Below are 27,761 nucleotides of genomic sequence, written 5' to 3'. Positions count from 1 at the left end.
ATTGTATAGGCTGTAATATGCCATGTGGTACACCTCCTCCTCCTCCTCCCTTAAAAAAAACAAACAAATAATATTTATGATTTAATTGTTCATTGTTTCATTTACAAAAAAAAAAAAAAAAAAAAGGATTTGAAATATTTTTATTGTATTGTATTTTTATTTTTTTTAAATAATGATTGTGTACTAACAAATGTATTAAAAATGTAAGGGAACTCAGTTCTGCATCAGTTGCGCCGGTCTCTGAAGCATGTGTAAAAACACGCCAATTCATTGGCCAAGGTCGTCATGTGACGTCACTCAGTGTGCCGGCATGACTATAAAGAAGGGCTTACGATAGACGTCATCAGCTTCTTTGTCTTTAGGAAGCGCTCTGTGTGTTGTGTCTTATTTATTGTTGTCTGTCCCAAAGATTATTTAAGATGGAAGCAAGCAAGCATACATTTAGAAAGTGTGAATTGCCGTGTCCTCGCTTTATTACAGGTGACGATGCACACAATCATTGTGTGTTTTGTTTTGGAACGGAGCACAGGTGGTCAGCTCTGGAGGGAGTTGGCAGCATTCATTGTGATATACCACCTCCTCCCATAGCCCCGAGTTTGGGGAGTTATTAGAAGTTATGACCCGTGCCATGGCTACACTTTGTCTAGACTGGTCGGTGGAGAAGCAGAACATCTTTCAGAGCATGCTAGATAAATGATCCCTGCCAAGTCATAAACATTGCCTCTGTGTGAGCCTTACGTTTCTCCCTGATATCCATGATTAGTTGGGAGTAACTGTAATCGTCTCACATAGTCACTGGTTCACCATCGAATTATTTATTAGAATTATTTATTAGAAGATTCCCCAGGTAGAAGAAGCCCTGTAACCACCATAGGCATTGAGGTCACCCCAATAATTGGAAATGGTCAAATTGTTATAATTGGTATATTGGTAACAGTGTCTTATTCTAATTATATTTACTGAATAAAATTAAGTTTATTTACTTAATAAAAATCTTTATGCATGTGCTGGTCAAGTCTTGGTCTTGACTCGGTCTTTCCCTGCCTTGGTCTTGGTCTCGTCTTGGTCTCAACACACATTGGTCTTGGTCTCGACTTGGTCTCGGATTAGGTGGTCTTGACTACAACACTAGGACCTGAAGCAGTGAGGTCCTGCATTGGGCCTCCACCCAAACCCCCTCCTGACCTGTGGGTGTTGGGGCACAAGAGATTGTTGGAGTGGGTTTTTCTCAAACCTCCCGTAGGGAATTGAGTGCACGAGGAAAGAAAGAGCTGAAAAAAAGAGAAGGGGTAAACAATGGAGGTGGTTGAAAATCGCCGTTTATTATCTACTCTCTTGCCTGGTTTGCCTAATGATAGAGGCACATGGTGCTTCCCATAGTGGAAGTGGGTGTTGGACCAGGACTCCTGGCAATCCATGAGGAGGTATGAGTGGCTATGTTGAGCAGAGACAAGCTATCGTTCCCTTGCTATAGCAGCGATCTGTAGTTTATCGCCCTTTTCTTTTTAGAAGGCATGAAGACAAGAAATAGACATAGACTATGTCTGTTCACTCCTCTAGGGAAATGCGGCTCATTAAAGACATCCTGCTGAGACAGGGGCTTAAGCCCTGGGAATGTGTATTTCTTAGAAAGACCCCCCCTCCCCCCCAGATTGAAGTGCAGGTATGGCTGCATGCCTCCGGATTGGACTGCTTTCTAAGAGCTTTATGATGTTGAGGTGTGTGAAGGACAACCCACTTGTAGGTATTTTTAGTCACTTTCAGTAAAAGACTAAAGCTGGACATGGTTGAGGCTATATGTCTACACCAATGTAGCCCCTCCAGTTCGCTCCAAGCAGGACGCAAACCCAGGCCCGTCCGCATGGGAGTCGGACGCTCTAACAAGGAGGCTAAAGGCTATAACCTCTAGCGTCAGTCGCTAGAGCATCTTTTGAGATCAGGGGAGTGAGGTTTACACGCACAGCTCTTACTAGCCTACGTCTGTTACACATAGTGGGTATTAACATTCCCATAGCGTCAAAAACTGATGGAGCGTTGAAAGGGAACATCTTAGGCCTAGTCTACATGTACATGGATATTTTTTATAAACAGAGTTTTTCCTCCTTCATCAAAAAAAAATCGCGTCCACATGAAAATGCAAAAACATGCTATGAAGCGCCTGTCAAGAGCATGCCAAACCAACATGTGGCGATATAACCCTAACCGTAAAGCCATGTTGGCCAATCAGAAGCCTGGAAAAAAGGTTATTGCTGGTTCTGATGTCACAAGCCAAAATCTCCATGTGACTACGGTGGCTGGTGTCTCTATTTTCACGTTCCGTGTAATAGAATCGCCAATAACTAGGGCACTTTCAACAGGATTCTCAGTGGGTGTATCACTGAGTGGGGAGAACCTGTTTGATGTTCTTATTGGAACGGAAGAGTGGTTTTTTCCGCGGCTAGGCCGCCTCATCGTTACCCAAGTGCCCTGCTGCGCGGGCTCTACAGCCGGAACCGAACAATGTACAGAGTTCATTAAGCTAGTCACATCCAAAACAGTATCTGAAGCCCTTACATTCTTACTATCCTCAATTAAAGTTTGGATGTAATTGTCTCTAATTCTGAGATTTTCTCTGTCAGCCAGCCTGACTAACCAGAGTTTTTAAAAATCTTCACCCTGGCAGGAGTTTTCAAAAATGTTCGGTTTCAGTGAACGGACACTGCGTTTGCGTGTGGACGAATGGTCAAACCGCATTGAAAAAGCTGCGTTCGTGTGGACAGTGACTTAGGGTCATGTATGTAACCTGGTTCCCTGAGAAGGGAAGGAAATGCTGCGGTGTGTTGTCATACTTCAGGCATGCCTGCACATATTCCTTCAGACAAATCGAAGCTGATGATGTCTATCGCTTGCACATCTTTACACTGTAAAAAATAATTTCATGTTTTGTTATCACAACTTTTTACAAATCTTTTGTCAAATCAGCTTAGGTTTACAAATGTTGTTAAGATAACATCATATTTTGAGTTTCTGTTAAATAAACTAATCTTTTTCTTTGTATCAAATCATTTTGTTTAAATGAATTCAAAATTTTAAGGCAACTTACTTTAAGTTAAATCAACAAATAATTTTTTGCCAGTGCATTGAGTGACGTCACCTGACTGCCTCAGCCAATGAATTGGAGTATTTACACGTGCTTCACACCAAAGCTTCAACACCGGTGCACACCAAAGGCATTACCATTGCACTAGCAACTGATGCAGCATCTCTTTCCCTTCTCAGGGAACTGGGTCACATACGTAACCCTAAGACGTTTTTCATACAGCTGAAGACACCCAGCAAATTGTCAATCAAACTGAAGCAATTATTATAAATCATGACTTTAAATTTCAGAGTGGCATAAAAGCTCAATTTGTCATCCTTGGAAAACAACAATCACAGCAACAATCAATGAAAAGTTATTACAGGGACTGCCAATACAAAAATACATTACACTCAAAAAAAAAAAAAAAAAAAAATGCAAGGGCGCATTTAGAAAGCTACTTGCACCAAGGCCTGACTGTCTAATTTCAGAAATGAACAGCTCTCTCAACCTTAAAGAGGCTTAACTGTCATCATATAATACTCATCATCTCATCTGCTCTACTGCAGAATGCCACTGTTTGTTTTGCGCTAAGTAGGGACTTGTGCTGTAGGTGGATTTTAATGTTGCCAGATGGCAGGCAGAGATCAGAGGCTATCTGTTTCAATGACAATATAGCGACTAATGGGGATACTGCAATATCAACTAGAATGATACAGGCTTAGAAATGTGCAGTGTGTGTGTGGTGTATGATAGGAAAATGAAATTGCCGCCTGCCTTTAGATCTTCACTGCAGGGGCTTAGTGTCACTGTAGGATTACTGAGAGGTGTTAAATAACGTGCGGTCCAATGATGCCCTTTCTTCTTGCACTGGACCTGTAAGGATACTTATCATTTTTGAAAAATGATAATGGCTCATTTGATGTGAAAACTTCCCAGTTTAGAACCATATAAGGATAGGATTATTTTTAATAATTTTCAAACATGCTGTTGTGACTGTGAGTCATTCCCTAAGCTTCAAACATGACATTAAACTTCTGCAGAGGCAGATTTACAGTGCAAAATGAGCTTTCAAAGGTTCTCAGTCAGTTCTATTTCAAACACAACTCCCAAAGTTCCGTACTGGTCTGCTATCATTTTTGAGGGTGTTGGGGAAGCCCAATGTTTAGGAAAGACTAAAAAACATGCCCTTCTAGGTTAAATTTCACTTTACAGATGACAATAGAGAAACTATGAGGAGGAGTTTATTATGTGGTTTTATAGCAGATTTTGGCAAATATCTAAACACCCAAATATCAAATTTGTATCTCGACAAAATATTGTCATATCCAAACAAACTATACATCAATGGAAAGCGTATTTATCTAGCTTTCAGATGATGTTTAAATCTCAATTTCGAAAAATTGACCCTGTGGTCCAGGGTCACACACACACACCTATATATATATATATATATATATACATACACACACACGGTAAAAAGAAAATTTAATTAAATGGTACAATTGTGTTAAAAGACTGAAATTGTTCAGAAGAAAGAAATTGTTAAAGAATATTTGTTTAATGTTTGTGTAATGTTTAATGTTTTACCCATATCATACTGTTAGAAGTTTATTATATGTGATACTAATATTGAGTTTCAGTTGAGCCGCAGTTTCAGTGTAGGAGAAAAATGACTTCTCTTCTCTTATCTTGAATGTAAAATGGAAATAATATCATATTGCTATTCCATATGCACTCTGTCAGACTACAGATTAATCTATTGATATCACGAGAATGGCATTTTTCCCCCTTTGAGAACACTATAGTGCAGGAAAAACTCCCCTTTAGTTAGAGTTTTTGAACTTCTGGCAGTCAGTTTGTATTGCTCCTAATGAGGGAGATGGTCTTCTAATCAGTGAAAAATGTCATATTTTTATTGAGCCTAAAAAAAATCTTTTACTTGAATCACTAAACTTCAGGGATTTATAGTATAATCAAGTGTAAAACAACCTGGAATGCCAAAGCATTGCCTGCTCAGTCAATGTACTAGAATTTCTACTCATGTGAAATGAGCGGAACCGTTCACTTTCATTTACATTTACTCAGGGAATAGTTCATGGCCAGAGGAAGAAACGCTGATTTTACGCTACCATTTATGAGACGTTTCTCTGCTTTAAAAATTCTTCCAAACAAAGCGAAAACAGAATCAACCTTTTCATGTTTTGCATGTTGTTTCTGAATGAATCGTTTTACAAATTACTTTTAGGGGGCTAAATCTTCCAGAAATCACCTGTGAAATGTTTGACAATCTGTTAAGACTATTATAATCAAAATTAATGGAATAGTTCACACAGTCAATAAATTTATCCCAGTGAATACGTAAATAAATTGTAGTATGTTCTTCATCCCAGCTAACAAAATTTTGTTATAAGAACGTTCTCTAAATATTCAGTGTTGGTTCTGGGAACGTAATAAATGTCCTGTTTTCTTGACATTAGAGGAACGTTTTTTTATAAGGTATGATGTTGCTTAAACGTTCTTTCAACTTAAATTTGATTTAAAATTCAACATTCTAGGAACGTTGATTCGTAACATTCCAAGAACATAAAAATGTCCAGTTTCCTTAATGTTAGTAGAATGTTATTTAAAGGTTAGTATGACGTTCCTGAAACAAACCTGCTGTGAACAAGCACTGAAAGAAAGAAATAATAACACAAACTACAACTTTCTTCAGCTACAGCCTTAGATGAACTGAAGATAAAAGATGTTGATGTCTTACTGGCAATGATTTGTTTGTTGATCAGTGTTTGATTTAGTTGGGCTCTTGACCCTTGCCTTTTGTTGAGTTGCGTCTTTATCAGCAATTGCAGCTGTTTTACAGAAAACATTTCTGCATTGATAAAAGAAAATTATATGTCTGTTTTAATAACAGACAAATGACTGCATTAAGGTGGTTTAAACAACTGTTGTTTTTTTTGTTTGCTATAATTTCTGATTTAAGGAATTGAAATATCATTGAGAAATATAAAACCCAACCAAAATATTTTGTAATGCTTTTGGTTTGTCTCATATGTTGATGTTTGTGAGTATATAAATAACACTGTCATTGTTAACTTTCTGTTTTGTGCCATTTATACATTCACAGACATCAACATTCGGCATATGAAACACAACAATGGTGACCTGTTTCATACCAGCATGCAAAACACATTTGTGGCTCCCAGCATGCATTGCGGTATGAATAAATTATGCAGCTGAATTTTTATTGTCACCATTGTTGAGGTTTGTATGATGAGTGCTGATGTCTAAGTGTGTTGTATTTAACTTTAAAATAGTTTTGGACAATCTTACACAAATCACTTCAGTGTTACAAATGATTTTATCACATCTTTTGAGTTTGTTATTTCTCAAATATCATATCAATTCTAAAAGTAAACAAAACTGCAGAAAAAAACAATAAGTTGTCTGTTATTAAAACAGACATGTTGATCTGTTTTATCAATGTAGAAATGTTTTCTGAAAACATCTGCAATTGTTGATAAAGAAGCAACTCAACAAAAGTCAAGGGTCAAGAGCCCAACTAAAGCAAACACTGATCTCCATGATGGTGACCTCAAACGAACCTCTGTTAATTCTCAATAAGATCTTCTGTAGACGTCTTACAGAAATAAAGTCAGTCTGGTTAGTAATAAGTGAAGCTGGTAATGCTGTTTGTGGAGTTGTTTAATCAGATCTTGAATGTATTTTATCTTCAGTTCATCTAAGGCTGTGGCTGAAGAAAGTTGTTGTTTGTGTTCTTATTTTTCTTTCTTTCAGTGCTTGTTCACAGCAGATGTTTAAATGATTGTAAGAATGTTTCAGGAACATCATACTAACCTTTAAATAACATTCTACTAACATTAAGGACATTTTTATGTTCTTGGAATGTTACAAATCAACGTTCCTAGAATGTCTGTTAGCTGGGATATTGATTCAGAAGATATTAGCCAACAGATCTGGTGCTTTTATAATGTATTTTGAGCTTGATGGATGTGGTCACTTTCAATTTAAATTTCTAATATTCTACAAAAACAACAGCAGCAGCATCAGATTTGGAATTACTTTTTTTTTTTTATCTTTAAAGCCCAATGAACATAGGCATTTGCTATAGCTAATGTATAGCCTAATTATAATGTATAATTTATATTATGAATAAATAAGATAGCCTAACTCAAACAGAGCAGCCTGTGAACGAGAGGTGTGCTATTATATTACTTTTCTAAGCGATCAGACTCGTGATTTTTCAATCAAACTGCTTGCTATAGTATTGTAACTTTTGTATGCATGCACTACAGAATGTAAAATAGACTTGAAAGGCAACTTATTCTTTTCATTCCAAGAAAAAAAGTGTGTGTGTGTGTGAAATAAAAATATAGGCTAAATCAATAATAGATCAATAATACAAACGAAGCCAAGTGTGTAAACCAAGGTGTTGTCAGAAGTAGACTTGACTATTTAATGAAAAAGCAAATATTAAAAAAAAAAGCAAATATTGCTGAAAGATGTATTTCAGAAGCCAGCGAGAATTTAAATCCAAACGTTACCCAGCAATGAATTTGCATATATTCATCAGTTGCATTGCACGGTGTCGACGCGGACCGCTAATAAACGCTCTTTTGCCAACATAAAGTACAGCACTGAATGCGCAGCTTGTGCAAAAGGGGCGGGAAGCGCGTGTCGTCTTGAGTCGTGGTGTAATGAACCCCTGGAGACCGTGAGCCAATCAAATCCCTCACCCTTTCCCGTAAGCCAATCAAAATCCTTCACGCCTGTTAGCGATACCTGCCTCTACTTCAATATGTACTACACTCAGAGGTTCAGTGAGGGTTACCGACGTGTGCTAGTCCGGAGCCGTTTTGTCAAAGAGGACAACTTGCCTAAAATAATCTGAAAAGATTCTTTTTTCAGCGGTGCGGCGTAACGTGACGTTAACTGTGAAGTAAACGTAGGATTTTTTTATTTTTTTTTAATTGTAAAAAAAACCCATTACTTGGTCACATTGTGTTTGTCTCGTAGCCTCAATGCGGCTGTCAGATCCACATCTGCCTCAAAATTAAAGCGAAGATCCGTTTAGAAATAGATGTGAAAACTTTCAGTTCATTTTGAAACTAGCCGCATGTTTTTTATAATTAACGTTAGTTTACATAAAACGAACTTTAAGCGAGCGAAGTCACGTATTTCATTAAAGACAACATTTGCGCTTAAAGTCTGTCAGTTCAACTTGCAGACGGTGTTGTACTGATAAAATATATTTTCCTTATTGTGGCTTTAGTGTGTATTTCTGTTAGATTCACCACATCGCTCCATCAGTGTCCGCTAAAACAGTTCAGCCGATAGTTTTACCGTTATTTTTTGATGTCCTGAGAGAAGCCTGAGGGACACCGCTTTATTATGTCGCTTTTTTTACAGCAGGCTGAAGGGAAATTTAAAAGACCTAAAAATAAAGTGTCGGTTTCTACTCCACAAAGAATCATTTGAACTTCCTACCGCAGAAGGAGAAGGACATAAATAGTTCTGACATGTGGATGTAATTTCAGAAAAAAAGGCAGACAGATGCAGAGAAATAAAACGCGAGCGGGAGAGAGAGAGTGGGAACAGTTTGAATCGAGCCTGCAGATCTGTGACAAGGAAAAGCCGTGAGAAAATATTCATAATTTTACAAGCAAACGATGTAATGGGAGGGGAGCAGATGGAGGCGAAATGACTGGCTCTTTGACGGCGCTTAAACAGACGTAAACATCAGAGAAATCCCATTTAAGCTGACATCAATTTACGTGAACTTGAGTCGGGATGGGAGCCACGCTGATCGTACACACTTTAGGTTTTCTCTTTTGCGGCACCTTGCTGAGTTTCGTCTATGGTCTGGTAAGTTTCTTTCTTTCTTCCTTCTTTCTTCCTTTCTTTTAAAGCGCTTTCTGATGTGTCTGACTCACTTTCTTATACATGCACAGTAACACTTATAACTGCAAGACTGTCAAGAATCAAGGACACAGTGGTAATTATTTAAAGATTGAGTTGCATTTCGGGATACCACTAGCCCTAGGCTGTGCCAGCCTCTTCTTTTAACTAAGATTATCTTCTAATAGCCTTGTCCAAAGAATCGATGTTCGCAGCCTTTCTGTCGTATTTTCCACTAGCTTTATCACGTAGACTGAAGATGCTGTATTTGTCCTTTTATGTTCATACTAAAACCTCAAGCTGAAGACAGAGTCCACACCATATAAACGTAATTTACCTACTGTTGCCTTCACATTGGCAAAACCTTGGTAGATTTCCCTTATTAAAAACAAAAACTATATATATATAAACGGGGATTTCTGATACCATGGTGATGGATGTTCACTCAGTGATGTGGCGGGTAAAGGATGCTGCTCTTTACAAACTTCACACAGTCAGATATCCACTATATAATTAAAGCCACTCTATGGTGAAAGCTGCAATTTGTCACAGCATGAGATTGTGCTTTGTTTCTCACTATAAGCAAGATCAATAACATGTCAACAAGTCAACACTGTATTTCATGTACACCAATCTATTCTCACTCACAAAGCCATCAAAAACTGAAGCATGGTCAAGTGCCACGCATGGCAATCGCTCACCTAATGTGACAGATGATGATGCATTTAATCATTTGCATAAAATGATTTTTTATATGTGACCCTGGAACACAAAATCAGTCATAAGGGTCAATTTTTTGAAATTGAGATTTATGCATCATCTGAAAGCTGAATAATAAGCTTTCCATTGATGTATGGTTTGTTAGGATATGACAATATTTGTACGAGATACAACTATTTGAAAATCTGGAATCTGAAAAAAAAAAAAAAATCAAAATCAAAATATTGAGAAAATTGCCTTTAAAGTTGTCCAAATGAAGTCCTTAGCAATGCATATCCATTCACAAAAATACATTTTTGATATATTTACAGTAGGAAATTCACAAAATATCTTTACTTAATATCCTAATGATTTTTGGCATAAAAGAAAAATCTATAATTTTGACCCATGCAATGTATTTTTGGCTATTGCTACAAATATACCCGTGCGACTTGTGACTGGTTTTGTGGTCCAGGGTCACATATATACTTTCATATCTTTGCGCACATAACCCTAACCTTACCTTCAGGACTGGCCCATGGTTTTGTGGGGATCCAGGAAAGATTATGAAAATGGGCCCCACCAATATCACATAATATTAAAACTATAACACTACAGACACTGGAATAAAATGACTAAAAATAAGCACACTGTAGGTTGTTCACATGTCCATGTCCATTCTTCAACAAATCTGTGTGAATGTGGCTCTGTGTATGTTAATGACTGTTCACCGTTAACTAAGTCTTTCACTATTTTTAATCACCTTTTAGCATTTATCAGTTCACTATTTCAGTTAAATAGTGGTGTGACAAGTAAATTATTGAAAGTACAAATCAATTATGTAGAGATTAACATGAGGTCATAGTAATTTTATTATAGATTTAATTTTTAAATTAATTTGAAATTTGATATTGAAATTTTATTTAAACAACAGTACAATAGTTAATACTATAATATATATATATATATATATATGTATATGTGTGTGTGTGTGTGTGTGTGTTTATAAATGAATAAATATAAAGACTATATATGCCTCTTAGAGAGCAAATCTTTAGACAGGTTAGTTAATGTACAGATTAATTGCTCACATTTTCGCCCTGATTTTTTGCGTCTTTATGTTGACAGTCTTTGAATTCATTGCCCAGATTATTCTTGAGAAAACGGGACAAGCCTTTGGCAAAAGAACCACTGTTTCTGCCATCCAAAACAAGAAATTATTACTTTGCGGCTTTTTGAGATGCTTTCTGTGACCTATTTTGTGCATTTCCGACAATTTGAGCACATTTGAGGAAAGTTTGAAATCTGTGGATAATAATACGGTACTCTGTATACTAGCGATGCTACGTGACATGAAAAAATTATACAGATTACCAATACATTTTTTTCACTGTTTGCTGCATCTTTGTTGATGTGGCCTATTTATAATGGCTTGGAGACTGAAGTTGTTTGTCAGGTATTTGTCATTTGGTGATTGAAATCTTATACTGTACTGCATTGTTTTGGGCTGTCGCCTTCACTGTGGTTTTAATTAACTGTGTGTTTGTGTACTGTGTTGTTGGTGTGTCGATTGCATTTTGTCAGTGGAGAAGAAAGAATGTTTATTCAGCAGTAACTGTACTAAAACCATCATGTAAATCATGTGACGACCGTCTGTAACGCCTGTAGGATAAGCTGGCACTGCCTACCCTAAACCTAACCACTTCTCAACAATATAAACCACATAACAGTACAGTCATGGAAATTTATTGCAAAAACTGACCAAAAAACGGTACAAAAGTGTCACAAACGGGTCATGTTGCATTCCAAGTCTTTTGAAGGCATGCAATATATGAAGGCATGCAATGTATAATAAATATATAATAAATCTGAACCTTAGCATGATGCATTCGTCAGTCATGAAACACACGAGAGCCAATGGCATTTCACAATCAAAGCTGATGTAACGATTCTCCAGCTGGCAATTTTTTAAATGTTTATCTGTTTTAGATCTGTTCCTAACGTAAAGCAATCATTAGGCCTCAGAAGAGTTTAAATATATGTAATTTTTAAATAAATTGTGACTATGTTGCTGTTTTTTATTTTATAGGCACTCAATAATTTAATATAAATACAATTATTGTGGCTGTTTAAACTGAAATTATGTCCAACATATATGTCATGATGACCAAATTAAACCCTATAATTTCATAATGATAAATTTTCCATTGACACCAAAGGTTTCTCATTGAAAGCAATGGAGTTCCTAGGGTCTTAACAGTGACTCTAAAGGCACTTGACCATGCTTCAGTTTTTGACGCTCTGAGAGTGAAAACAGGTTGTGTATACAGTTGTATGGATTGTGCCTCTGATTTTTCCAAGCACATTTTCTAAAATGACAGGTTTTTATCTTCAAAGGAGAGACAGAATCTGGTCGAGCATTAGATTTGCCATTTAAGGAGCCCACAGCTGAAGTCTGTTAGAAAAACAAATAAAGTGCCAATTCAAGTACGTTGGAATAGCTCCTAATTGCTTTAGATGCTGTTTGTGATAAATAGAGCTTATTTACAAAGTGCCTTAAGAGTACCTGAGTTTGAGTTTAACTTGTTTTTTGGGTGGTTGCTGGGGTGTTTCTTTGTTGTTGCTAAGGTGTTATGGGTGCTTTTTGGCACATTGCTATGTGGTTACTGGGGTGTTCTAGCTTTTTTTTTTCTTAATATTTATGGTCCACCAGAAGCAGTGTGATTTTCTGTAGACCCAACATTATACTGGCTTAAAGTAATTCCCCTTGAGTAAAATATACCAAAATTGCATAGCTCAGATGTATTTTTCTTTTGTCTTTATTACACTAATACAATATTTTGCTGATTTTATAATTGGTTTGCATACTGTCTTTTACATTATTGAATACATTAACATACCTTCACAAATTTGCAGTCACAGTACATGTACACCAAAAAAGCAAACAAATCATTTCATAAAACTAACATAACTGCACTTTGACTAAAAAACAGTTGTACAAAAGACAAACATATTGAACCGTAAACAGTTCTACTGCTGTGTCACATTAAAAGCTAGCAGAGCTCTGTTAGACATGTCATTGCAGTCTACATGACAGAATAAAAACTGGTCTCATCAAAAACAGTTTTTGTCTACTCTATTTTATCAGCTGATCAGTTTTTTTAAAAAAAAATGCAAAAGGACTGTAACAAGAAGCAGCTTCCATATTGAGAGCTGGGACAAAGTCCCATTCAAGGAAAGTCTGTTCACTCGGCGGCCATATTTGCAACGCCTCCGGGCAGCTCTTTCGGGCATCCAAGACCAAGTCCTATCTATTTGAATGGGGGAATCCTGAAATCTCAAATATTGCTTGGTGAACTCGCAATTAAATTACATATTTCAAATCAGCAACAAAATCTGACATGAACTGCCCCATAAATGTGGTTTCTTATACTCAAATAGCGTTACAAAAAGCTTATTTTTCAGACTAGACGAGCCAATGTGCATGTGCAGCCCTAAGTGTGAGTCTCAGGTTTCTATGGGAACCGGAGCTTCTACGGCAGCTGCAGTGACACAATGACTTTATCAGCGATTGGCTCTTTTACTTAGAAGGCGGGAAGTATTATTCCGCCATATTGTGCATTACAGTTTCTCCCATTCATAACTAATAGGGGTGAACCGTCTTTCTATATCTATAGTCTTTGGCTGGGCTCACTTTTGGAAATAGAGTCACTCTCAAAGTGCTCGTCTTTAATCTCATTCGAATGAGATCAAAATTAATGAATTCATTAAAACCAGAATCCCAAATACTCAAGTCTGAACTCATGTCTGAAAACATGTTTTCAATACTAGGATGCACAGATTGAGATTTTTCAATTCGATTCCGTTTTTTTTTTTTTTTTTTTTTTACAAGCAAATTGCCTGATTTCGATACAGTTGCCGATGTTTTTTTCTTAAAGAAAATTTATTTGTAGTTTACTTGCTTTATAACAGGCCATACTGGCCTTAAAAACATGTTTGTAGCCATTTGAAATAACAGGCAACCGCTGAATTTAACCGTGATCCAAACAAAGATGTTACACAAATAGCATGAGCAGTTATATTTGATTTCAATTAGATTGTATAATTTCAAGATTTAAAATGAAAGCAGAATGGTCTGATTTTAGATTTGTGAATTATAAAACATATAACAAAACATATAATAAAACATATAACACAAAACAAAAACAGCAGACTGAATGAAAATGCAGATTCACTCTCCAACAGTAGGTGGCGCTTATGGAACAGCAGAAATTTTATATCGTTTTTAATACATATTGCCTACATTTAAGCTCGTTTAACAAATATTAGAAGTAAAAATTAAACATTTAGAAGTAATTCAAGTGTAATTGACAAGTCTCTGTTTCCATCGTAACAGCGCTGGATCTCGTAATGGAGGCGGCTCGTGTTCCGCGGGGGAACTGCTAACTTCAGACCGCCGCCTGCGTTTCACTCGTAGCCGAAAAATGCTGTGACTGACTCCATAACATGTCCATAAATAATCAGTGTACAATTCTGAGAACATATTTTAACATCCTAAGTATTTATATTCTGTATCTTTTTGAATAAAATCATAAAATTTTATGCAAGGCATCAGGCATTTCTATCGTGTAGGTGACTCACATCACGCCCCTGTATGTTGTTTTGCATAAAATTAAATGATATACAGAACAATAATGAATAAAACAAAATAAAATAAAACACAAACCTGTATTTTACCGAAGACATGCACCAATTTGACGGAGCTGCACTGCTCTCTCCTGAAGAGGGCGCAAAAAGCCTGCGATAAATAACTCAACCCCTGGGTTGTTATGTCTGACCCAGGATCTGGGTAACACAAAAACTACCCAAACACTGGAAAAATAACCCAAAAATATGACCCAAAAGGCTCAACCCAGGACTTAAAAAATAACAGAAAAAGAAAACCGTCTATTCCCTTCATAGATACATTCATATAAACCCCAACCCCCAAATCAATATTTATATTTTTCTTCCAATATTTTGAGCATCATGAAAAGTGAGCTTGCTGTGTCTTGGACAGTATTTTCCCTCCTCTCCTCTTTGCATCCGTCTTCAGCGTGTCCCGTCTCTTGTCTGTGTTAACGTCCTGTTTACAGACTTTGTGTTATTTCAACACAAATTAAATTTTGGGAAATGATTGCAGTGCAGTTTGTGTGCAAGTCCGGAATAGAGATCAGCCAACAAAATGAAAAACCATTATTTGTTTGGTGTGAAAAATGTCCGGGTCCAATTTATAGGCAGTCGACCGGTGCATCTCTATTTAATACATCAACCAGATCATTAACAGGAAGTCATGATTAATCTATAACCTTCAGAAATCTTCTGGTCCTCCAAACCAGAGATCCCATTTTACTGGTCCTTTAATCTAAACTACAGAAAGAGATGATAAATTAAGCATGCATCATTTTGTTTGGAACAATTAATTGTAAATGTATTAAGACCAAGTAATTGACAATCATAATGACTAGATGATTTAAGAAACAATCACCAATAGTTGATGGTGCTGCTGGTTTAAGACTATTTAACCTTTGGGCTGTGATGAATTCATTTATTTGAGTGTTGATACTGCAAGGTTGTTTCACCTTCTTACGTTTCAATACGGCTGAATTAAAGGGATAGTCCACCCAAAAATGAAAATTTTGTCATCTCACCCACGTCGTTTCTAACCTGTAGGCATTTACAGGTTAGAAAGCAGATATTTTGAAGAATGTTGATAACATGTTCCCATTGGCTTCCATTGTATTTTTCTTGTCCAAACTGTTTGGTTAACAACATTCTTCAAAATATCTTCCTATGTGTACCTCAGAAGAAAGGATAAAGATCCAAAAGGCTCTCTAACATTCTAACAATGAAGAAAAGCCAACAATTGTGAGATAAAACCACTACATTAATGAAAAAACAGTTTCAGTCACATGTGATCTTTCGCAATGCCCAATAAACAATACTCTGCGCAGGAACCATCTTATCTCTTCAAATCCTTGCAGCAACATTGAATTATCATAGAATTATCTACTGATTTTGCAAAGCGAATCAACACTGATATTGTTTAACCATCCAAATTTTCAACATTGAATGAGTTTTTTTTTCTCTACACAATTGTGCATTCAATTACATTATAATGTACAGTTATTTAAAATTAGATCAACCTATGACAATACTGACTGAATCACTGATTTAAGGCCCGTTCACACCAAGAATGATAACTATAAAGATAAATATAATGATAACTATATCAGCGCATACTTGAAGTTTACTGACGTGTTTGTGACTTTTGTTTGTGTTGTTTTGTATTTACTGATGACAGTAAAGAGATAAAATCCCACAAGTTATTGCCGATCATTTTCCAAAGCTGTACCAAAGTTAAGTAGGATCACATTTAGGTCACACAAATATCTGTTGAGGGAATTATAAACCACCTGACAATGATGTAAAGGTGCCAGAAAAGTAACGGTCGAGTTCATATGACCTGCGGTGGGTCTTCAGAACTCATTTATGTCACACTTCAAGTGAGACAGGGTTAGCTGCAGGTCAGAGTAATGTGCATGCCGAAAGGAGCTTTCGTTCCTCCCTAAAAGTCCAAACGTCAGAATCAGCACAATCGGTGACTGTTGTAAAATGCAGTCTCTACTGTTGCTAAATTGTGGGACGTGCTTGATAATAAAAAGAGCTATTAAAAGCACAATAATCCACGTAAGAGACGCTGTTTCCAGCTTCAAGGTGGCTTTCTGCATGTGCGCTCTGAAACGGACCGCAACTAGACAAGCAAATTATACTTCAATCTTCATTTGTGCATCTAAACAATCAAATACACACAAAAATATGTCAAAATGACCGGCTCTGAGAGTATTCACTTAAATCGAGTTTATGTCCTAAATGGGCGTACATAGTTGGGAGAAAATGTGTATTAGCCTATTAGATGTGTATTTGTCTTTACCTTAACACCTTTAACACAGCTTAATTAACACTTTGGCTGCCAAAAAAAAAAGCATTTCTGGTCACCAGCAGCTCTAACCAGCACAAACCAGCCTGGACCAACATGCTATTCATGCTGGTTATGGTGGATTTTGCAGCAGGGTGGTAATGGCACTAGCAACTGCAAAACCTCAGGCTTATATTAAAGTGCCAAAAGAAACATAAATGACAAAAAGCATGTTGTGTCTTCCGCCCAAGCTGTAGCGTTAGTATTTCACTTACAGTACCAGGCACTGGCACCATGCATTTTAGCCATATTTTTATATATGAATGAAATCATGTTTTGACATTTGTGGAATAAAATGTTATCTCTATGCTAATAATGTGTATATATAAATAAAACAAAATAACAAAAATGATCATAAAACTGTGTTAGTGTTATTTTTCATTAACGAAATCTATGATGAAAAATGTTCGTCAACAAAGTTTTTTCCCCGTTTTGCGACATGTGTCTTTGTGTTCATACCCAAGCGATTTTCACTGGCGATGCGCCGAGTGAACGTGCAAATTCACTCCCTGACAGTAGATGGCGCTTATTGAAAAAAGAAAAAAGTTACAAGCCTATGTACATGAAAGAAAATTAAGTGAAATGAAACTCACTGTCGAATCCTATTTAATTTGCAATTCCTCTCCATAACAACTCCCTCTTATCGAGATTTTTGTAGTCACTGTGGCATTTGTCATAAAGTTCTTTGTGTTCAGACACCAATGAGACCAGCAGCTCTACATTCATCTTGCCTCCTTGCATCTTCTTCTTCGTCTACTTACTTCCTCTTCGTCATCTTCATCTTAGGTATCAAAGTGTGCTCGGCACACACGTCACTTCAAACCAAAAAAATGAACCAGAGGCGTTTTTTTTACACCTGGCGTTTTGCACGGCGGTGTGCACACTCACATTGGAGCTCTTTGTTTAGTCACGAGGTGTTAAACGTCGGCGATAAGCCTGCGTGATAATCGTCCCGGTGTGCACAAGCCTTAAGATGAGACGATGACGAGATGATTGTAAGGTATATATATGATTATATTAGATGATAACTGTGACTATATCAACATGCAATATTGTTGATGAAAAGCCTAAAATGTAGTTAAAAGAACAAAAACTTTACCAAAATCTTTTTTATTTTTGTTGAAAGTGTCATTCAGTCAGTCTGTGTTCTGTCATGGATCTTGACTGTATTGTTTGCGATTGTGGTTGCTGATTGTACTTACACAACCTCTGTGTGACAATATCTACGGTCTTTTTTACCATTGTTTTAATAGAGAGACATTAATGCAACTTGGAATTGGAATTACTATTAGAAATTTCTCTCATAATATTTGAGAGTAGATTTTTGTTTTACCAGTTTTCATAATGTAGACAGGGCGAGTGTATATCTAAAGTCTTTGGTGTTTATTTATCTTATAATTGATAGATAGCCTTTAATAAATCTGTACACTAGATAAGGTAAAATAAACCTTGCATATAAATTGATATTCTGTTGATTTGTGCTTATTGGTGAAAGAGCCACTTCTGATGAAATGTAAAAAATAAATTTCCCAAATGACAACAAATAGAATTGAGCAAAATAATAATTTTTTATCATATTAACCATTATACAGTATGACGGAAATGTGTAAGTTTTTCTATTGACTAAAACTAGACTAAAATGCTCAGACATTTAGTCGACTAAAACTTGACTAAACAAAAACAGGACATGGCTGACTAAATATGATAAAAACTAAAAGTGACATTTGGCACAGGACTAAGACTATAAGACTAAATATTAAAAAAATAGCTGACAAAATTAACACTAAACTGTGTAAAAGTTGTTGAAAACATTACGTTGATTGTCTCCTAACTGTAAACGTTCATTCAAGACATACCTGACTGTGTTTATGTGAAAGAGTATGGCTTTATTTGTGCGGTTGCTCAGAAACCGTCCTTCAGACAGCGTGAATACCAAAATGAGTTCCCGTTTGTGTCTCATTTCGCTAAAACAGTTTAAAATAACTCGATAGGTAAAACTGGCAAGGCTTAAAAACACATGCAAATGAACTTCAATGACCCCGCAGCACTGAAACGTCATGTAAGCATAATAGAGACGATAACACAAAATATCTACCGGCTGACAAATTTCTACAGTAACAATGATCAAATAGGACTCTCCTTTGTTCAATTCCCATATTGCTTGATTGTGTGGAATACAAAAACATCCAGGAGCCCCTGTTTACGCAGCCTATTTTAAAAGGGCAAAGATCTGGTTGTGGGTACTTTGACTTAAGGTGAGCTACTCAGATACAATCTAAAAAAAGAGACCCATCTGTGTGGGTCACCCAGCATGCCTTGTTATAGAAAATGTTGTCTAGACTAAGTGAGTCACTATGTTCCTGCATTTATTAAAAAGGAAATGCAACTTCTCAGGAGACATGGCATGCAACTAATGCCCACCGCATGACTAAGTTGTTACTTCGCTACTCAGCTGCAAGCATATTTGTCCACAGAATAACACTATGTTCACTTGTCACTGGAGACAAATACTGTGACCCAACACCCAGGCTTCGCACTCAACCAAAATGACAATAACAGAGGGTCGTGTTGCAGTTTGTACTCACTGCAGGAGGTGATTTGGGGGATCTAGCTGCTGTTATATTCGATTATTGAACATGCGGGTACTTTAGGAGGAAGACACGTGCAACAGAATTTATGAGTCACTAATGCGTGAATCTGTTTCTCAAGATATCGATATGGTGAAGCTCATTATAGGTAAAACGTGGCTACTTTTGGTATGCAGGAAAAAAGGCAACAGTGCTGGACACAAAGAGGAATGATAACTATGTCTCACAGTACTATATGAGCTAAAGTATCACTATATTAAGTAATAAATGAGTAAGTCATTGAGTGATTCATTCATTTGATTCATTCAAATGGTTGATTCATTCAGGAATGAAGTAAATGGCTCTCTTTATGAATGGACCATTGAATCATTGGTTCACTCAATTGATTCACTCAAAACAAGGATTCATTCAGAAACGAAGCACCGCATGTGTGCTTGGCTTTATAGGTAATATTTTCATAGGCAATATTGTGTCTAAAATATAACACAATATTAACTTATTATTCATTGAACTGTTGTATAAAATCAGTATCACATTTGTACTCGTGCTATTCGGGACAAAAAGGTCTGGGGATGGGCGGGTGCGTTAAATACATTAATAATTTTAACATGTTATTTTTTTCCCAATAACTAATTAACACAATAAATCGACAGCCCTACAAACCTATATATTGTAAAATATTGATCATTTGGTAAGAACATGCAAATAATAAAATGCAAAATAACATTTTGACACATGTAAGTGCTCCAAAAGAACACGCGTTCATGTCCCACCCGTCCCACATGCAAATGACCCCTATGTTGTTGATTAAGGAACTATTTTATTTACCATTTAGTATTATTGTTTTAATAAAAATATGTTTTGTAATAAAAAAAAAGAATAATTTTATGAATTATGCAAGACATATTTGCTGTATGTTAATCATTGAGGAACAGAATACAATTTAAAATGGATATTTCATTTAGTTAGACAGATTAGGGTTCAAGCCTCGCCCACACCAGGTTTTGTCCAAATACTGATACAGACGCAGATGATTTTGCCATTGCAGCAGATACAGATACTGGCTTCACTACGCACCTGTAATCTGTCCTGTCCTTTTCACTTTTAAAACTTGATCACAGTATGCAAACATGGGAGAGAGTTTATTGCTGTTATTCAAAGTATGTCTCTATTTTTAATTAAGTTTTTAGAAGTTCAGACGATTAATTAAATTTTACTTCAGAAGAGGGTTTTTGAGATAAACACAAGGAACAATTTTAAACTTTTTAGCAAATTCTTGGACACCTGCTGTCAACTAATTTGAACATTTGCTGAATATTTGCATTTGCTCCTTTTGCAAATGAAAAGTCTGTCATGTTTTAGTGTTATTTTGAACCCCCATCAACAGAATGGAAAGATTATTAAGAGGCGATGTATCTATTGTGACATAAAAAGTATTCCTATGAATTCTCCATTTAACAGAGTGTATCAATGCAATAGGTTGTTTAAAATATTGAGTGTTATTTCTTACCATTCCTCATACATATACAATGTATGTTTTTGCTGAGATTCGTACCTATGCATGGACACTGTTTGCAAATAAATTACATTATGTTTGAAGCCACTGGTCAACTTAATGTAGTTGCAAAATATTTTTACAGCAGTAGAAAACATTGCAGTTTGTATCCGTTTCTTCTGAAGTCTTCTTATTCATAAGCATCTTATACAGTATGCAGAACAGCGTTTAAAAGAAAAGTTTTTGTTTGTTTTACCCATGCTATCTTTTCCAGACATATGGCCTAAAAACTGGCCAGTTTCAGTGAACTGAATATCCAGTAGTGCACCATGAATCAATGCGGCTACACAGACATTGAACAAATTGATCTTCTTTGGCTTTCAACCCCTTATTTCTTCTCCAGCTCTTCACACCAAACAAACATTGGAGTTTGATCTATTCTTACAGTGTTCTGTATGAGCTTCCGCTGGATTTACTAAAAAAAGGGCTAAGAATTGACAGTGTGGACTGCTTTACTTTATCAGCAGTGTTTTCACAGTTACTATGACAGCTTTGACCTTCAGGAAGAATTCCCACTGATTGGTCCTTCCATTTGTGCGTCTATTACTAGGTACAAATCGTCATGATTGCAATCAGACTTTTTTTTACTGAATTCATGCCTTGTAACCTTGCGATCACTTGATGGGAGAAACCAGTGTGTCAGTTGTAGGTAGGGTAATGGTGTTTGCCATGATACATGGCTCTAATTGCATTCAGCAGGACACTGTGAGGTACAAAATGGTGCCATTGTAGGCACATCCTCTGAAAACTGAAGTCCAAGGGCCCTATTTTAACGGTCTAAGTGCATGATCTGAAGCGCATGGTGCAGGTGCACTTAGGGCGTGTCCGAATCCACTTTTGTTAGTTTAACTACGGGATAAATTGTTGGTTTATCCCGCCCGGCGCATGGTCCAAAAGTGTTGTACCTAGTCTCTTAATGAGTCATGGGTGTGTTTTGGGCGTAAAGTGCAATAAACCAATCAGAGTTTCAACTCCCATTCCCTTTAAAAGCCAGCTTATTTACATGGCGGAATTTGCAAGTGGAAAGACTGAACACTTCTCCAGAGAGGAATCCTTTTATTTTAAATATTTAAAAATGTTTGTGTGCGCATCCCTGTGTGTGTAATAAACAGAGTGTACGTGCGTTGTGCACCCGCCTATAGGTTCACATTACGAACACGCCCTTTAAATAACAAAAAAATACTGCGCCATTGACTTTAGAGCAGGTTTTTGTTGGTCAGTGGCGCAGTCATTTTCAGTTGCCTCAAAATAGCAACACGCCAACAATGCACCTGAACACTCCTCGTTTTCAGACCAGCACGCCCATGGGCGAACAGATGGGTGTGAGTGCATTTGCTATTTAAACAAAGTGGCGGTGGACGTGATAATGATAACTGCATCGGCTGAAACTAGCCAAAAACACTTGTGATGTGTGTGGGTGTATGATAGGGCCCCTAGTGTGTCTGTGTAGTGGTGAAATAATTGTTTTTAAAAAGTTTTCCTGAGCTCTGTTACAATCCTCCATTGGTCAGACAATCTCTTAAACTTGCACCATTGGTTAAACCACACTGCTGCAAAATCCAGCATAAACTAGCAGGAATTCCATGTTGGTCCAGGCTGGTTTATGCTGGTCTAGCTGGTGGACCAGCATAGTCATGCTGTTCTCAAGCAAAACTGAGCTGGTCCTCCAGCACCCCAGACTGGTTCCAGCATGCAAAACATACCTTTTGCTGGATCGCAATGCTGGAATATTTTAGCAGGGAATTCTTCCTGAGGGTGAGGGATTTGCAATTTGGCGCATTTGTGATCCAGCGACACCGTATGGCCCACTCTGATGCAGAACTTATTTGCATATAAATTTAACATCCATTGTTAGAACAGTGTCTTTAAGTTTTTTCTCCTATGCATTATTCACTATCCAAACCATCCAAACCAGATTGTGATGAACACATAATATATGTTTCCATTACCCTGTTTTTATGTGCATTTTGAAGTATCGCATTAGAAGCGAGTGATGAAAACGGTAAATTCCTAAACAAAAAATCCCTTAATTCGAAAATAGGTTATTGACTTATGCAAAAAGAGTTAATGCGAATAATGGGAGATGGAAACGCATTTGCTGAATAAATTCTGATGTAGTGAACATTAAACCCATGTGACTAGTCAGCTGTTTCCGCTGATGGTGTTTTATTTACTGTTGGTTTCTAGGTTGGCAATACCACTGTCATCCACTCGAACAACTTGATGGAAACGCACCTAATTCGCATTTGTTTGTTTTTTTCTTTCTTTTTTTTTTTTTGCGAACTTTGAAAAGATTTGCTTCATGTTTGGATGTAATCTCAACTATATAATCCAAACATGATTCTGAAATGTTGAACTTTCACGCATGCATCATGTCAAAAACAGCATGGAAAAGATGTGCTCCATTTTGTGTGTTTTGTGAAATGAAAGTATGTATCATTCCTAGTTAAGAATAAGTGTTGGGGAGAAAAAAGCAATACCTGTGATGGGGTTCACTGCATGTTAAAGGGTTAGTTCACCTAAAAATGAAAATTCTGTCATTAATTACTCACCCGTAAGACCTTCGTTCATCTTCGGAACACAAATTAAGATATTTTTATGAAATCCGAGAGGTATACGACTTGTCCATAGACAGCAATTTAACCACCACTTTCAAGGTCTAGAAAGGTACTGCTTTCCTCTCTGCCTGCAATCCACTACAAATTAAAACTAAGAACACAACAAGTGGACCAGTATCTCTGCCATAAATCTTACTCCCACTAAGGAGTCAACATTCCTCTAAAAAAGCTAAATACTGCTTGCTAAGGATAAAAGTATCTGGAAAGAAATGTAACTCAATTGAAAGTTCTATCTTTCTTTCTGGATGATAGAGACAATTAGAGAAATATTCCAAATTTGCAGCCGGTCTGTGGTCTGACATACATCAAGTATTGGCAGCAGTTCATGACTCGGAGCTCATAACGCTCGTGTTAATAGTTAAGGCCTCAGTTTCACTGGCGTGGTAAAGCAATATGATGGCAGTATTTGACACAGGAAAATGTTGTTTACTTGACTTCCCTTGACCTTTGCAAGGATTTTCCCCCCACCTTTTCCACTCAAAGAATGTTGGAGTGTGAGTAACTCAATGCCAGTTTTACAGCAACCTAAATAGGTGACACAGCTAGCACAAATATTTCAGCGAAAAGCGTTTTGCCTGTCAGATTTTTGGATGCAGTCCATGATGGGCCGAGCCCTGTGCAAAGGGACTCACGCATTTCATTTATGCATTATATATTGATGTCTCCTTGCTGGCTACCGATGATTCTTTTGGGCATCTAATATACAGGATAAATTATTTGGGGAAGTTATGGTAGACTGATAACTTAGCTCAATGTTTCTCAATGTTGAACCGTTTGATGTCAGATTGTATGAAAGAGGTTTTCTGATCTTACGTGCCCAGCAGTGATCCACACCCAGCTCTGCTTTAAAAGGTGGTCTAGGGTACAGTTTATGTGTGCTCCTCTACGGTTTGAAGTTAGTATGAGCGCAATCCATCCTGACACACAGAGGTGAAACGCAATTGATGACATACAGTAACAGGGTTGCTAACTCTCACACATTTGGCGTGAGACACACTTTCAGGCTCTCACACAACCCAGCTAAATCTCACACCAAATAACAAGACGATGCAAAATAATAGGGCACAACCCAATTTGTCTTCAACTTCCTATTAGTAGAATTTCATTTGAGGCGCTTACCACGTCAGATCCGTGCTTAACTGTTTAATGGAATTGAGCCCAGTGCATAACTTACATTACAATTATGTGCTTATTTCCATTTCAAAACACAACCATGGCACAACCATGCATAACTGAACCAAACTATAGATATAATTTCAAAATGCTTGCTCTAAATGAATTGGCATTGAAGAGCAAGATCATTTAGTGATTCTTCGAATCGCTTGCATTGCATCCACGACACTCATGTTCTGTGCATGGTGAAATTTTTGTCCAATGGGACAAATACTTCAATAATACAGCTTAACTGGCATATCTCCTCCTGAATCATTAGCCACCAGTATTCGCAGTGGTACTCATGTTGATGACGCAAACACACCACAGTTCTTACCCTAAAGTACAATGTGGAAGGAGATCTGTGGGGGCAGGGGTGGATGGTGAAATTCAGCTCAGATTCAGACCATGCAATTGAACCAAGTGTGAATTAAACACGAAATACACACAGTCAGGACACTAGGATCATTATCTCAGAAAGTAGGAGGCAGTTTACTTTTTGCTATGCTTCTGCATAGACCTGCTATTAAAAGGATTTTTTTTTTCATGTGTCTGGTTGAAATGATGTGTGCCATATGTGGGCAGCTGACAGGTTTCAAAGAGAAATGTGTACAGAAGGACTGTGTGAAGAGGATAGTCTTTTTAGGTACTAGGGAAACATGTCAAGATGCTGTAACAAACCTTAGGGAATTCTTTGCAGGTTATCATATACTGACCCACACATTTTATAGACAATTACAGCTGTGAAGCTTTACATCTGACACTTAAATTTATGATAAAACTAGTGCAATTGCATTTTATCAGATAACTAAAGCTATTTATACACCAAACTACAAACTAAAACTAATCCTTCATGCAGTTTTATGCAGCCTGAACTAGAGTTGAAGAAAGTAACAGCGTCTTGATGCATTCACAAACTTATATTGTCTCTCTCCACCATAGTTTCTGTCTTCAGCCTTAGGGTCTAGGCATAAAAATCATAAACAGCACAGCAGTGGCTTGAAGGTGATTTATTATGAACTGTCCTAACCAGACGCAAAGCAACACCGCAACAAAAGGTGTTTTTTCCATGTTAATCAGAGGTTTTGTTCAAACCAGCCACGACAATGATATGAGACGAGCGACAGCGAATTCAGTTTTAGAAACAGTTTCTATTCTAACGTTGTGGCTGGAACAACAACATACAAAATATGACAATGATAAGGTACTGATTATGTGCTTTATGTAAGGGATAATGTACATCCAGCCGGTTGTTATCTCAGAATAAACCCCGACAGGGTGAACAGGACCCCAAAGCGAAGTGGCTGGATGTACATTATCTTGCTTATTACACGGCTACTTGACACATAAATAAATAATTAGACACAAAATACTTTATTAGTTCTTTAAACGCAAAGCTTCCGCGGAGAGAGCAGTTGCTAGTGCGGCAAGTTCAAACTAGATGGACATTTAAGGGAGACGGTACAGGCACACCACTTATTAAACGGCATTTCGCCACATAAATAATATAGGGATAAGAGATATTGATTCGAGATGAAACTGTTTTAAAATCGTACCTGTTTGCTATCTTATAATCCAACAGTGTACAAAACAACAGTCGCAAATTGGCAGCAGCTGTGTTTGTATGAAACGAGAGAGTGAGTCCACAATACTGGATTACATAATTAAAAAACTGTACACAAAATATTGATTTGACTACGTTTTAATATTTTATTAGCTCACCGAATGCAAAAATGAATAAAAAACATTCCTAGCAAGCGTATAGCGCTGCTGTCTTCAGTAGTAACCCGGATGAGCCTGTGTTATCTGTTTTCAGCGGTTGTTATTGGGGAATAACATACCGCTGGATAACGCGATTGACCAATCAGAATCGAGTATTCCACAGAACCGTGTAATAATTAATGTTAAAAGAATTTATTGTGAGTTTGAATATGATCTTTATAGCCGTACTAAAAGCAACAATGGATAATTCACCTCAGATCTCGAAAATAAATTAAAGGAAGCAAGAACGTTTAAACTGTGAACAAATAAGTGTATTCTATGACAAAGATCGTTTCGCTCACTCATTATGTATTTTTATTTGTTAAAATTGTGTAATATTTATGGATTTATTTATGTACTTAGTAATTTCGAGTGTGGTGCACTTAAGACTCCACCCACACGCTCTTCTGATTGGCTGTGATTTTTGATCGCTTCTGTCATGTCTCGTCAAGGACGCAGTGTTAGTGCGTCTGGTCAGTAATAGCTAAATAGCACCAAGTGAGTTAAACTCTTGGCATCCATATTTCTTGTTCACAGCCACAAGCTGCCAAACCTTTGATGTAGTTATCTCTATACACCAAACAATGCAAGTTCAGGAGTGAGTCTTGTAATTCATGCACACGGAATGATAGTTCAGACAGAATAGCATACTTTGACTCAATCATTTTGACTCAATCCACTGTGAATGTTGTCTTCTTTCTGCATTTGCCTATCGATGTCCTGGCCCCAGAATTCCAGGCAGCTCTGCATTCCACAACTCCCAGGTTGACAGAGTAGTGTTACCATGTGAAAATTCTCAGTCATGAACTTTTGCTTCTCCACTCTTTTTTTCCTGCTACTTTACTTTGTTTGTCCTCACCCTCTAGAAGCAAGAATTCATTTGAGTTGAAGAGAACCTTTTATTTTAGTCTTGATTTTGTTTTTGGGCTCTACTAGAAAAGGTTTTCATGCTTGAATGTTCAAAAAACATTATTTTTCCAATATTCTCCATTGTTGCATCTCCTCTCTTCCCAGTCTGTCAGTAACGCTCTCTTTAGTTCCTGTCTCTATGATGCCCCTCCTTCTGAAAAGCACAATGTGCTCTGATTGGTTGGCTGGACCAGTGATTGGTCAAGCGCTTTGTGCGTGTTTGGGAAATGTCCCGCCCCTTACCATAACTGCGAGTTTCAACCATAGACTGTATAAAACAATGGATTTAGTGTCCGTGAGCTCACCTGTAGGGTTCTGAAGAGCATTTTTGAAACCCAAAGTGGGCGGAGATGGCTGTCACATCTTGGCAGCGAGTCATGAAGGGCAAAATTAGCTATATAGACCAAAACCACTTTTTGTACCAGGCTGTAAACATATTTTTTTTTCTGCTGTAAAGTTGGGCGTTTTGACATGGGGGGGTCTA

General features: G+C 37.1%; 1 protein-coding gene across 1 annotated transcript in view; it reads left to right on the top strand.

Annotated features, from left to right (window-relative positions):
- Positions 1 to 7,923: 7,923 nt before the first annotated feature.
- The window catches only part of pth1r (parathyroid hormone 1 receptor), a 96,546-nt gene continuing 76,708 nt past the window's right edge, over positions 7,924 to 27,761 (top strand). Inside the window, exon 1 of the mRNA XM_051916968.1 lies at positions 7,924 to 8,944. Coding sequence (XP_051772928.1) covers positions 8,870 to 8,944 — 75 coding nt within the window. The 5' untranslated portion in view covers positions 7,924 to 8,869. The remainder of the gene's footprint in view (positions 8,945 to 27,761) is intronic.

This window comes from Ctenopharyngodon idella, chromosome 2 (assembly GCF_019924925.1).
Source record: "Ctenopharyngodon idella isolate HZGC_01 chromosome 2, HZGC01, whole genome shotgun sequence".
Taxonomy (NCBI): Eukaryota; Metazoa; Chordata; class Actinopteri; order Cypriniformes; family Xenocyprididae; genus Ctenopharyngodon; species Ctenopharyngodon idella.
The sequence above is the reverse complement of the archived record's forward strand: the minus strand, read 5'-3'. Positions and strand labels throughout refer to the sequence as shown.